The 13617-nt window shown below is 50.7% G+C and overlaps 1 protein-coding gene across 3 annotated transcripts in view; it reads left to right on the top strand.

The window, feature by feature from the left end:
• The window catches only part of NISCH (nischarin), a 320866-nt gene that overhangs the window by 187449 nt on the left and 119800 nt on the right, over positions 1-13617 (top strand). For 2 of the 3 annotated variants that reach the window (XM_085624215.1, XM_085624214.1), the window contains exon 13: positions 764-872. In XM_085624215.1, the coding sequence (XP_085480341.1) occupies positions 764-872 (109 nt within the window). Of the gene's footprint in view, positions 1-763; positions 881-13617 lie in introns of all 3 variants that reach the window. The other variant, XM_085624216.1, reaches the window with a different exon arrangement.

Here is a 13617-nt window from a genome sequence, read left to right as displayed (position 1 = left end):
ATCCCTCAAAGAAGTCTGTATAGTATGCAGTAAATCCCTCAAAGAAGTCTGTTTAGTAAGCGGTAGATCCCTCAAAGGATTCCGATCAGGATGTTTCTGTGAACTGAGCCACGGCTTGCATCAGGACCACAGCCTCTCGTTCCCATCATTACCAATCCGATTTCCTGGATCCAAGAAGGAGTGCGTGTGCTGCCAGAGCCAGAGTTTTGGTGACGTTTCCCACCTCCCTCTCATGGTAGTGTACCGTATTCGGTGTCTTGGAGGCGCAGCTACGTTATTGGTGCCAGCCCAGCCGTACCTTGCTATGTTGGAAGTCTTCTTACACTGTGATAGGACCAGCACTCTGTGTGCCAGGCCTCGTGGCTCAGCCTTGTCCTTGGGTCTTCAGCTGAGGTAGAATGGGGGGGGGTGGGCTTGCAGTGGTCTGTACCCATCAGTCATTAAAAGTAGGTTGCCCGAAAGGCTCACCAGGCAGGTGTACTCATTAGATCAAGACACAGTGGCTCTTGTTTCAGGTTGTGTGTGACTGGAAACCCACAAGAAGCGCTGCCTTCCTCTGGTTGGTTCTACATTGGGGTTGAACACGGTGTGTCTGTTATCGACTAATTCAGTGTCCATAAGCGCCCTACAGGGAGTGCTTCCTTGTGTGATGCAAACTCTTGCACAAGTCCTAGTGAACCCCCAGGCCATGTAACATAAGTCCAGCTGCCACTATATTTCTGTCACAACTTTGTCCGTTAATCGGTTTGTGCTTTTTTATCAGATTGGCGAAGACTCCAGGGCCCCTGCTGCCGGCTCCAAGGCAGACTGCTCCTCTGTCCCTGTCCGCCCTTCTTCTCCTTCTCTGCCTTGTCCTCTTAGCTCCAGCCAAGGTAATCAAGTATGTATCGTGCTGCTTGGCCTGGCGCTCTTTGATTCTGTTTTTCTGCACTGCACAGTCGTGTGTGTGTGGGGGTTTAGTGAGATGTGGGATGGGGAAGTGAGTTGTGTGGGGGAACGCTTGCATGTGAGGAGAAACTACACGATCAGTACCATTTCTGTTGCTTGAGTTGGAGATGTACATTTGGAGTTAATCCTTGGTGTGAGGAGAAGATTTGTCTGTGTGTTATGTTTGCTGTTCTTGTCAAATTGAATAATTATGGTTTGTATAATACATGTTTATGCTGGAAATCAATATTAAACTCTTGCTAAGTTCAGAAAAGAGTTCAAGTGTCTGCTCATATGTGTAGGAAGGATCTAGCATCAAATTTGGGTCAAGCAGTTGATGAAGGATAAGATGTGGCAGATGTTTGCTCCCCACAGCACTTCAGCTGACCATTGCGTATTCGAGCTAGCAGCTCATAGGCCACCAGCATATTTATTCTCTTGCTGCGCTCGGAGAGTACCACAAGAAGTTCTGTGCAAGACATTCTCAATGGCCAGTAAAGAGTCAAAGGCCTCTTCAGTTTGGAAACCGATGGCAGAAGATTGATCAGTGGTGAATAAACCTGGTGGAGTTGTCCATCTTGGCAGGAGAAAGGCGTGCTGCGAGGCAAAGCCCACACTGGTATTTGCACTAGCTGCACCGGACATTGCCCCACAGTCACGTTCGCATGGCTGTGGCTTTTCAGGTAGTTCTTTAAGGCATGACGCATAAGATAAGGGGACTCGTAAGGGTCCAAGGACAGATGGACTTTGTCTGCTCAGCCTCACTACTGCCTTCCTTCCCCCCGCCCCCGCAAAAGTGCAACAGGGGAGTAGGTGATACTGCCCAGAGAGCTGCCACCGGTACTGAAACGTTATCTTGCAATCTGAGCGTAAGTCATTAGTGCTACGAGTGAGCGCGAGAAGTAATGGATCTCTCTTCCACCACTGAATATAAAGCATGAGGGCTTGAATGAGAATAAGAGGTACTCACGATCTGTCTTCTCCCAGGAGTGAATGTATGACATGAGGACATGAATGTGTGAGAGGCTCGAATCTTCTGCATGTCTCTCCCGGTGATGGAGTCTAATGCATGTGGGCTATGTGTGAGGTGAGGGCTACGCACGTGTGAGGTGAGGGCTACGCACGTGTGAGGTGAGGGCTACGCACGTGTGAGGTGAGGGCTACGCACGTGTGAGGTGAGGGCTACGCACGTGTGAGGTCAGGGCTACGCACGTGTGAGGTGAGGGCTGTGCGAGTGGTACTTAGGATATTATTATTACATTTGATTTGTAGGGCACACAGCTAGCCCAAAGGGTTTCCCGGCACCGTCCCGGTAGGAAAGCAAAGATTAAGAGCAAAAGAAGGAACGTAGGAATTGAAGAACCAAGTCTTCAAGTTGAATACACCATATATAGTTTCCTCACGTAGTGAGATGGGTAGAGAGTTCCACGAGGATGGTCCTAAATAAGAAAAGGACCAACCAAGCATGCAAGAGCGTTTGAATTTCGGGAGTGAGAACCTCATCTGTTGGGCAGAGCGCGGAGGGCGAGAGGGTTGGCAGCGTTGAACTAGATTTTGCAAATATTTAGGGGCCACTCCAGTTTTAATTTCAAAGCTATAGCACAGGGCTTTGAATTTTACTCGGTTCTCCACCGTCAGCCAGTGAAGGTTACGAAGGAAGTCGGCGACTGAGGAAGACTCGGGCACAGGACACAGCAGTCCAGCAGCCACATTCTGCCCCACTTGAAGACTCTGGATCGTACCTTTTTTAGAGTCCAGATAAAGAACAGTGCCGTAGTCCAGCCCAAAGGTAACTAGGGCATGGGCTACAGTTTTCTGAGCACAGAGTTGAATCTTCCATTAAATATTCTTCTGCCATTTTAAAACAGTAAAACGGGTGGCGGACACCTTGGTGACTTGTTGTTTCATCAAAAGATGTTCGTCAATGATGAAGCCCACATTGCGAACATGATGTACCGGCGAGGGTGAAGCACCCATTTTGGGGGGCCGGTATTGAAAGGTGCTGAGTATCTGCATCGCTCCAGCGAGTGAGCATGTCTGGAGGGCTTTAATGAGTGGGACCTACTAATATGTTCTGAATGTCTCTCATGATGACTGAGTGTAAGCCATGAGGGCAACCAGTGGGAGGTACTAAGGTTCAGTGTAACTCACCCGGGGAGTTGAATGAGTAAGATACTGTTTCTCTGTCTCCTCCGGGGAGTGAGCGTCATCCATAGGGCTGCGAGTAAGTAGTGCAGATGAACCATGTCTCCTCCGGGGAGTGAGCGTCATCCATAGGGCTGCGAGTAAGTAGTGCAGATGAACCATGTCTCCTCCAGGGAGTGGGCGTCATCCATAGGGCTGCGAGTAAGTAGTGTAGATGAACCATGTCTCCTCCAGGGAGTGGGCGTCATCCATAGGGCTGCGAGTAAGTAGTGCAGATGAACCAGGTCTCCTCCAGGGAGTGGGCGTCATCCATACGGCTGCGAGTAAGTAGTGCAGATGAACCATGTCTCCTCCAGGGAGTGAGCGTCATCCATACGGCTGCGAGTAAGTAGTGCAGATGAACCATGTCTCCTCCTGGGAGTGAGCGTCATCCATAGGGCTGCGAGTAAGTAGTGCAGATGAACCATGTCGCCCCCCAGGGAGTGAGCGTCATCCATAGGGCTGCGAGTAAGTAGTGCAGATGAACCATGTCTCCTCCAGGGAGTGAGCGTCATCCATACGGCTGCGAGTAAGTAGTGCAGATGAACCATGTCTCCTCCAGGGAGTGAGTGTCCGCTGTTAGGGCTTGAATGAGTGAGCTGTACGGATCATCTGGATGTCTCCCAAGATGAATGAGTGTCCGCCCTCACTTCAAATGACCTGCAGTTTTCCCTGTGAGTGAGTGTAGGATATTGCACCTTGAATGAGTGAAGGGTACTAGTGTTGTGCGTGTTTCACCTGATGAGTGTGTGTAAGCCATGAGGGCTTGATGAGTAGAGATTATAATTTTCTGAGCATCTCCCCTGGTGACTGAGTGTATGCACTGTGTGATCACTGGCTGGTCTGTGGATCTGCAGAGACGCTTCATCAGTGCATCAATTCCTGCCTCAAGAGACGGGGAGTAGGCTGTATGTGGAGTCTGCACTGCCTCCTGTGTGTCCTGTGCACTCCGGATCTCTACCTAACCACCTCCAGCCCTAAAGCGGATTCCTCTTCACTTTCCTCTTGCATCGGTTCTGTGACCAGTCGGCTGTGGTCAGTCGTGGTGATCATAGACCTGTTGGAGCCATCATTCTGCCCTCCATGGGTCCCAGTGTATTGTTATTTGAAGTTCAGACTGAACCTTATCCATTATATTCAGGTCAGTAGAGAATGTGAGACCTGTCAGTCCACTGGGGCGGGGGAGGGGTGATCTTTGTTACTGGAAGATCTCCAGCACCGCCATCCTTTTCCGAGATGTTGGCCCTTAGAATCCGATGCTCAGGGGGAGGGAGTTGAGCAGTTGCTGTTGTACCCCCTGGTGTAAGTACTCACTGCTCGACTTTGCTATCCCTGAGAATCAAGGGCCCAAAGAAAGTAAGTTGGGTATCCATTTGGAATGCAACGGTACTGGTGCCCATGCCCAGCTGTGGTAATACTGCCAAGTGGCCACCAGCAGTCACAGCTCCCCAATAATGGCTACACATCTGGTTAAGAAGTTGTATAGTACCTAAGGCCTGAGATAAACGACAGTCCCCATGCGGGACACTCCCCAGTACTCAGCCCCTCATTGCCCGCCCTTGGACCCTGAGGGAAGGTCTCCAGTGGTGAACTCTTTGTGGTCTGACAAGACTGGCTGACATTGACGCGCCTGAAGCCAGAGGTGCAGGGGACGCTCTTCAACTCGTTGGTTGAAAATATGTTGATTCCTCCACTGATCAGTGCCTCCGCATTACTGGAAGGGCTTCAAGCAGCACCTGCAGACCAGGGTCCTGCGGACCCACTGTCAGCCACCTCCAGCAAAATCACCTAAAGGGGAAGAACAAACTAAAAGTAACCTAGTCAGAGACACGTGGATACTCCAACACTGACCACCACACTCCAGATTCGAATGGTGAGGTGTAGAACACCTGTACCACACCCCAGAATCTAAAGGTGAGGTGTTCAACATCTGTACCACACCCCAGTATCTAAAGGCGAGGTGTAGAACACCTGTACCACACCCCAGAATCTAAAGGCGAGGTGTAGAACATCTGTACCACACTCCAGAATCTAAAGGCGAGGTGCTGAACATCTGTACCACACCCCAGAATCGAATGATGAGGCGTTCGATATCTGTACTGTAACCCAGAATCAAAAGGTGAGGTGCTGAACATCTGTACCAGACCCCAGAATATAAAGGTGAGGTGTTCAACATCTGTACCACACCCCAGAATCTAAAGGTGAGGTGCTGAACATCTGTACCAAACCCCATAATCTAAAGGTGAGATGTTGAACATCTGTTTCACACTAAAGGTGAGGTGTTGACCACCTATACCACACCACAGAATCTACAGGTGAGGTGTAGAACATCTGTACCACCCCCAGAATCTAAAGGTGAGCTGCTGAACATCTGTACCACACCTCCAAATCTAAGGATGAGGTTCTGAGCATCTGTACCACACCCCACAATCTAAAGGTGGTGTTAAACATCTGTACCACACCCCAGAATATAAGGGTAAGGTGCTGAACATCTCTGCACCGCACCCCAGAATCTAAAGGTGAGGTGTTCAACATCTGTACCACACCCCAGAATCAAATGGTGAGGCGTTTGATATCTGTACTGCACCCCAGAATCGAAAGGTGAGGTGCTGAACATCTGTACCAGACCCCAGAATCTAAAGGCAAGTTGTTCCGCATCTGTACCACACCCCAGAATCTAAAGGGAAGGTGCTGAACATCTGTATCGCTCCCCAGAATCTAAAGGTGAGGTGTACAACATCTGTACCACACCCCAGAATATAAGGGTGAGGTGCTGAACATCTGTACCACACCCCAGAATATAAGGGTGAGGTGTTCGATATCTGTACTGCACCCCAGAATCGAAAGGTGAGGCATAGAACACCTGTACCACATCCCAGAATCTAAAGGTGAGGTGCTGAACATCTGTACCACATCCCAGAATCTAAAGGTGAGGTGCTGAACATCTGTACCACACCCCAGAATATAAGGGTGAGGTGTTGACCATCTGTACCACACCCCAGAATCTAAGGGTGAGGTGTTCGATATCTGTACTGCACCCCAGAATCGAAAGGTGAGGCATAGAACACCTGTACCACATCCTAGAATCTAAAGGGTGAGGTGTAGAACATCTGTACCACACCCCAGAATCTAAAGGTGAGGTGCTGAACATCTGTACCACACCCCAGAATATAAGGGTGAGGTGTAGAACATGTGTACCACACCCCAGAATCTAAAGGTGAGGTGTAGAACATCTGTACCACAACCCAAAATCTAAAGGGTGAGGTGCTGAACGTCTGTACGAACCCCAGAATCTAAAGGTGACGTGCTGAACATCTGTACCACACTAAAGGTGAAGTGTTGACCATCTATACCACACCCTAGAATGTAAAGGGTGGGGTGTAGAACATCTGTACGACACACAAGATGTTGTCACACCAGCTAAATCCACTCTACCCCTCTCTGCATGTAGGACAAGTAGTAAATGCAATCGATGAGCAAGAGAACGAATCGGCGCCAGAAAGGATGAATGATGAGAGGCGTGGCTGAGTGGGCATCCCCTCTGCAGCCCACATGTGGCAGCTTTGTGACTAGAATTACCTCTTGCAGCTAACTCCGCCTAGCAGTCTTTCACCACTCTGGTTCTAATTGTCCTTACTTATGCGGGTGTGGCCTCTGTACCGACGCAGCTGTTTGCGCAGCACCCCGCTTCATGACCGAACTCGATGTGTACATGTTGCACCCCCCCAGCAGCACTGTGGGGGTTCGTGTATCTTAGCACAGGCTGCTTCCTTCACCTAAGCTGTGTTTCCCAGAGCACTTTATGGCATGAGAGTGGAATGGATGACTTATCAACCAGGAAGCCTGGGCTGCTGACAGGCCCTCCAGACCAGGAAGCAGAGTGCACAGCCAGAACCTGACCAGGAAGTGGGGTGTCCAGGCAGGACCTGACCAGGAAGCGGGGTGCAGAGGTAAGCCGGGCCCTGCTGCCCTCTGTCCTCTCACCAACCATTGTTCAGCACATCAGAGCTTCAGCAACTTCCTGTGAGTGGACGGGAATGTGGGAGGAGTCTGCATGCTGCAAAGATTCTGCTCCTTTGTTAACTCAGAACTTTTAAAAACACTCCTAACGAAACGTGTGAATCAGATCTGTGCCTCTGGCAGGTCTCATGACCCAGCTGTGGAGTGTGGATGCTACAAGACACTGAGCTGCGCCTCTCTGATCCTCATCATACCACTGCTGTCCAGCCCGCTGCCTCCCAAGTCCTACCTCCCCTGCGTACAGGACCCTGCTGTCACCCTTCCCCCTCTGACCTACCTCCCCTGCTCACATGACGCTGCTGTCACCCTTCCCCCCCCCCCCCTCTGTCCTACCTCCCCTGTGTACAGGACCCTGCTGTCACCCTCCCCCCCCCCCCCCACCCCTCTGTCCTACCTCCCCTGCTCATATGATGCTGCTATTTCAAAACACAAAAGCGACCCTTATGTCCTTGTGAACCGGGTAAGTACAAAGTACTACAAACAATATTCACAAGGAACTCATTTGAAATTGTTTAAATATTCCATACAACAATAATGGTTGTTCATGAGTTAATCTCACATACGTAATTCAAGAGAAAATTAATACTAATCACAATACACCCTCATAAGAACTATTTCTAGAAAAGTTTTTAAGCCTCAGCCGAGGACTTTATTTAATGTACACTTTTAAATCACATATAAAAAAACATTTCATATGTTCGAGGCATGTGGGCTGCTGAATTCATATCTGTGCATAGATCGCCGCCTAGTGTTGGGTCCGGATGTTTGCACGTTGTTGTCCTGGAAGAGTCTTCGAAGTATCCTGAGATAGGTGACTCCTCCCCTGGACCACAGTGCGCATGGGCATCCTCTCCATCCTCAGATTGTTTTTTTTCCGCCATTGGGTTCGGATGTGCTTATCTTGACTCAAGTTAGGAAAATTTAGTTTCAGGCCAAAAGGCCTTTAGTTTTCGTCGCTACTGTTCCCAATCGGTATCGACAGCTTACTTACTAGTTTAGCAACTTTAACAACTTTTTTCGGATCCGTTTCATCCGACCATCGACCTTACATCGACGATGGAATCGAGGACCCCATTCAAACGGTGTCCTGTTTGCCACGCAAAATATCCACATATCGACGTCCACCCGGTCTGCAACAAATGCCTCTCTCCGGATCACGACGAATCGAAATGTATGGCCTGTGCCCGATTCAGATCCAAGAAGACTCTCCGGAATTGACGAGCTGCGAGATTAGAAGCGCAGCAATCGGCACCGGCCCGACCAACATCTTCAGCACCGAGGACGAGGATGTTGAAAGCGTGGAAACCAAACTCCAGCCCCGCTTCCGAACACGATTCCCGATCGGAAGACGCAGATGAAGAGCTTTTTCACAGGGAAAAAGCCGACGATGAGGTAGGGGACTACGATGAGGCCTTCGGGGCCGAAGAAGATAGCTCTGGTGAAGAGCATGGCCTACCCGTCCAAACGGAGGCTATTAAAGTGCGTCAGTCTACGGCTCCGGTCGAGGGATCGCCTTCGGGCCTTACCCGAGATCAATCCTGCAGTTCTTCGGCCCCGCCCTCTGGCCCGGCCTCGAACATCCAGCGAGAGCCATTATTACCGAAAAAGACTGGTTTCCCTTCAGCGAAACCGAAACCAACCGTCGCACCGGTTCAACAGAAACCGAAAGTGAAACTGGCACTGGTCGGCTCGAAGACCTCCACTCCTTCGACGCCAGCCAAAACCATCGGCTCCGACCGCACCAAAAGGGATTTCGGCGCCGAACTCGCGGCGGCGGATATCGGCACCGATCCAGAGAGGAAGGCCATCGGTACCACCAAAGCGCCTCGGCCACCGGCACCGAAGCAATCGGCACCGACCACCAAGGTTAAAATGGCCGCTCCATCGGAATCCACTTCGAAGGCAGCGGCTGCGGTCCAGTCATCGACGCCGTCAACCGCTACTACCTCTCCTCGACTCGATGACCCTGTGGCTCCGAAGAAGTCCACACCTACCTCTACAGAACCCCTCGGCACCAAAGAACCTTCGGCGTTCTCGGTGCGACAAGTTGCAGCGTCCTTGCAACGTATCAGAGAACAGGCAGCCCTCCAGGCCACGTCGGGCTCCGAGCCGAAAAAGGCTCCAAAGGCACCTTCGGCACCAGCCAACATCACTTTTGGTCTGCCGCCATCCACAGCGCCAAAACTATTCGAGATCCGAACACGTGCCACCCAGACAAGGTCCCCATCTACTGCACACTCTCCTACTGGGCCTTCACCGTCCCAATTCATCGACGCCGACACCGGCAGGCTCATGCTCCGAAAGCGGAAGGTCACTTCCGACCAGGCTTTGGACTCTTACAGAATCCCTCTAAAGCAAAATCTGCCAGCAGAATCGGAACCAGTTCTATATGAACGCCTCCACACCTCCTATCCAGATCCCCAGTCCTTCTCTCCGACGCACTCCGACACGGACGCAATAGAGGATTACATGGGTGATGACAACACCTACCCCAGGGATATAGATCCTGAGGAGCAGCAGGACCCAGATCAAGCTTGGGATGACCCTGCAGACCCGGGTGCCGCTACAGATACCCAGGACACGCAGCTTTATGGCGCCAAAACATCTCCCACAGAGGACACTGCTGCCTTCAATGCCCTCATAGAACGTGCTGCAGCCAATCATGGAGTGCAACTCCACTCGGACACAATTGAGGACAATTTCTTGGTGGACACTTTCGCCTCCTCAGAGAGGACCGTAAAGACTCTGCCCATGTTAAAAGGTGTCCTCAAGCCAGCAAAGGACATTTTCAAAGAAACAACCAGGGCACGGGTGATAAACCCCAGGATCGAGAAAAAATACAAGCCTGCGCCCGGGGACCCTATGTACATTAGAGACCAGTTACCTCTAGACTCCATCGTGGTTGCTAACGCTTGCAAACGAGCGCACTCGCAGACAACTGGTGATGCTCCTCCCCCGGACAAGGAGTCCAAGGTGCTGGAGACCTCCGGCAAAAGGATTGCAGCCCAAGCAGCAAACATCTGGCGCATTGCCAATACACGGGCGCTCCTGGCTCGCTACGATCGCTCACACTATGACACGTTGGAGTCCCTACTCCAACATCTACCAGACGAGTACAAAGAGGCAGCGGAGCTCCTCATCAGAGAGGGACAACTTCTCACAAACGCATCCATTAAGTGTGCACTGGATGCCGCCGACACAGCTGCGAGGGCAATAAACACCAGCGTCATGCTACGACGACACGCTTGGTTAAGAATCTCCGGATTCAAACCTGAGGTTCAAAATAACATCCTCAACCAGCCTGTCAACCCCGACTACTTATTCGGACCAGAGGTTGACACCACCCTAGAAAAGATCAAAAAAGACACGGACACTGCAAAGTCAATGGGGGCTCTGCAAACGCAAACATTTCGTAGTGGCTCCTTTCGTCGCCCCGGAAATAGAGGAGCGGCTAGAGGACAGGGGTCACAGCAAAACTACAATAAAGGGGGCACACAGAGTACCTACGATAAAAACACCAGAGGTGGATATCGTGGCTCCAGCACCAAGGGCAGAGGACGCGGTTATGGCAACACCAGGTCCTCACCCAAGAACAAACAGTGACGCCCTCTCCCTTCCCCCCGACCACATAACACCTGTCGGGGGGAGACTCCAGCGGTTCCTGTCTACGTGGAATACCATCACCACGGACAGGTGGGTCAGGGATGTTATCCAACACGGTTACTGCCTCGAATTAACCTCCACTCCACCCACAATACCGCCAAAGCACCGTCCTATGTCCTCAGAGCACTTAGCATTATTACAGCAGCAAGTGCTAAGTATGCTGCAAAAAGGCGCAATAGAGGTCGTGCCCGTCCACCAGCAAGGGATAGGGGTGTACTCTCTGTACTTCTTAATACCGAAGGACGGGTCCCTCAGACCTATACTAGACCTGAGACCCCTCAACCACTACATTCTCTCAGAGCACTTCCATATGCTCACCCTACAGCAGGTTCTCCCGCTGCTCAGGCAGGGAGACTTCCTAGCCACACTAGACCTCAAAGATGCGTATTTCCACATACCCATACACCCGTCACACCGAAAATATCTCAGGTTCACTATTCAGGGGCAGCACTACCAATTCAAAGTCCTCCCCTTCGGTGTGACAACAGCACCCAGAGTTTTCACCAAGTGCCTAGCTACAGTAGCTGCACATCTACGGAGACAACACATCCACGTCTACCCTTACCTGGACGACTGGCTTGTTCAGGCAAGGTCAGCCCAACAATGTGCCAGCCACATGTCCCTCACCATTCACCTTCATCACAGTCTGGGATTCTCACTAAATTACCCAAAATCACATCTCCAACCCGCACACGTACAACAGTACCTAGGTGCGACCATAGACACTCTGGCAGCCACAGCTCAGCCAAATTTAGTGAGGATCAACAGCATGCAAATGCTGATCTCAAAGTTCAAACCTCAACACTCCCTGCCTGCGCGAGTGTTCATGCAGTTGATAGGCATGATGGCCTCCTGCATTTTCATAGTCCCGCACGGGAGACTACATATGCGCCCGCTTCAGGAGTGCTTGGCACGTCAATGGAATCAGGCTCACGGGCAATTAAAAGTCCTAGTGTTGGTGAGCGGTCGGGCATACAACTCTCTGCATTGGTGGAATCCACAAAACCTTTGCAAGGGCCGACCGTTCCAAGAGCCTGTTCCACAAATCATACTGACGACGGACGCGTCTCTCCAGGGATGGGGAGCTCATGTACTCAATTACACAGTGCAGGGACTATGGACAATACAACAAAAGAAGATGCACATCAACCTTCTAGAACTGATGGCAATCTTCCTGGCAATGAAAGCATTCAAGGTACACTTGTGCAACAGTCGTGTTGATCCGGACGGACAACATGACTGCCATGTACTACATACAGAAGCAGGGAGGAACACACTCTCCACAGTTGTCTCATCTGGCTCAGAGCATGTGGAAGTGGGCCATTCAGAGGAACATCTTCCTCATGGCGGAACACCTCCCGGGCAAGGACAACCAGATGGCGGATCTGCTCAGCAGACACAGCCACCAGATGCACGAGTGGGAGCTACATCCGTCAGTACTCCAACCGTACTTCCAACAGTGGGGTCATCCAGAGATAGACCTATTCGCCACAAACGAAAACGCAAAATGCCAAAGCTTTGCCGCCAGGTTCCCACATCCACAGTCGCAGGGCAATGCGATATGGATGAACTGGTCCGGCAGATTTGCGTACGCTTTTCCCCCAGCGCCATTAATACCGCTGGTGGCACGCAAACTGCGACAGCACTCACTGACACTCATCCTAGTTGCTCCCACATGGGCGCGCCAGCCATGGTACACCACCTTTCTAGAACTTTCCGTGGTGCCGCATCAAAGGCTGCGGATCAAACCTGCACTCTTCACGCAGAACCATGGCGAAATTCAGCACCCAGATCCGCAACAGCTGAACCTGGCAATCTGGCTCCTGAAGTCTTAGAGTTTGGCTACCTAAACCTGCCACCTGACTGTATGGAGATCATTAAGGAAGCTAGGAGACCCGCTACCAGAGCTTGCTATGCGGCTAAATGGAAGAGGTTTGTCATTTACTGCAACAACAATGACAACCCGCTAGACGCATCCATTCAAAATATAATCTGTTACCTCTTACACCTATACCGATGCAATCTGGCATACACCTCAATACGTATCCATTTGACCGTAATAGCAGCCTATCTCCAGAACAGGCAGCACCTCTCTTTATTCAGAGTGCCTGCCATCAAAGCCTTCTTGGAGGGACTTAAACGAGTAATTCCCCCAAGACACCCACCAGCACCGGTGTGGAACCTCAACTTGGTCCTCACCCGACTGATGGGTCCACCCTTCGAACCTCTCCACTCAAGTGAGATTCAATTCCTCACCTGGAAAGTAGCTTTCCTAGTGGCAATCACTTCGTTAAGAAGAGTTAGTGAACTCCAGGCACTAACCATTCAAGAGCCATTCATACAGGTTCACGCAAACAGGGTCGTACTACGTACCAACCCCAAATTCATACCCAAAGTGATATCGCAGTTCCACATGAATCAAACTATTGAACTGCCTGTTTTCTTTCAGAATCCACAAAATGTCGCAGAAAGAATGCTCCATACACTAGATGTCAAAAGAGCCCTCATGTACTATATAGACAGAACTAAAGACTTTAGGAAGACAAAACAACTTTTCGTTGCCTTTTCTCCCCAACACAACGGCAACGCCATCTCCAAAGCAGGTATAGCCAGATGGATCGTTAAATGTATTCAAATTTGCTATCAAAAGGCTAAACGCACATTAACGATTCCCCCACGAGCTCACTCAACACGTAAGTTAGGGGCATCCATGGCTTTCCTGGGAAACATTCCTTTACAGGATATATGTAGAGCAGCCACATGGTCCACTATACATACATTTACCAAACACTATTGTGCAGATGTACACTCAAAACAGCAGGC

This window comes from Triturus cristatus, chromosome 9 (genome assembly GCF_964204655.1).
Source record: "Triturus cristatus chromosome 9, aTriCri1.1, whole genome shotgun sequence".
NCBI classification, from domain to species: domain Eukaryota; kingdom Metazoa; phylum Chordata; class Amphibia; order Caudata; family Salamandridae; genus Triturus; species Triturus cristatus.
The sequence above is the reverse complement of the archived record's forward strand: the minus strand, read 5'-3'. Positions and strand labels throughout refer to the sequence as shown.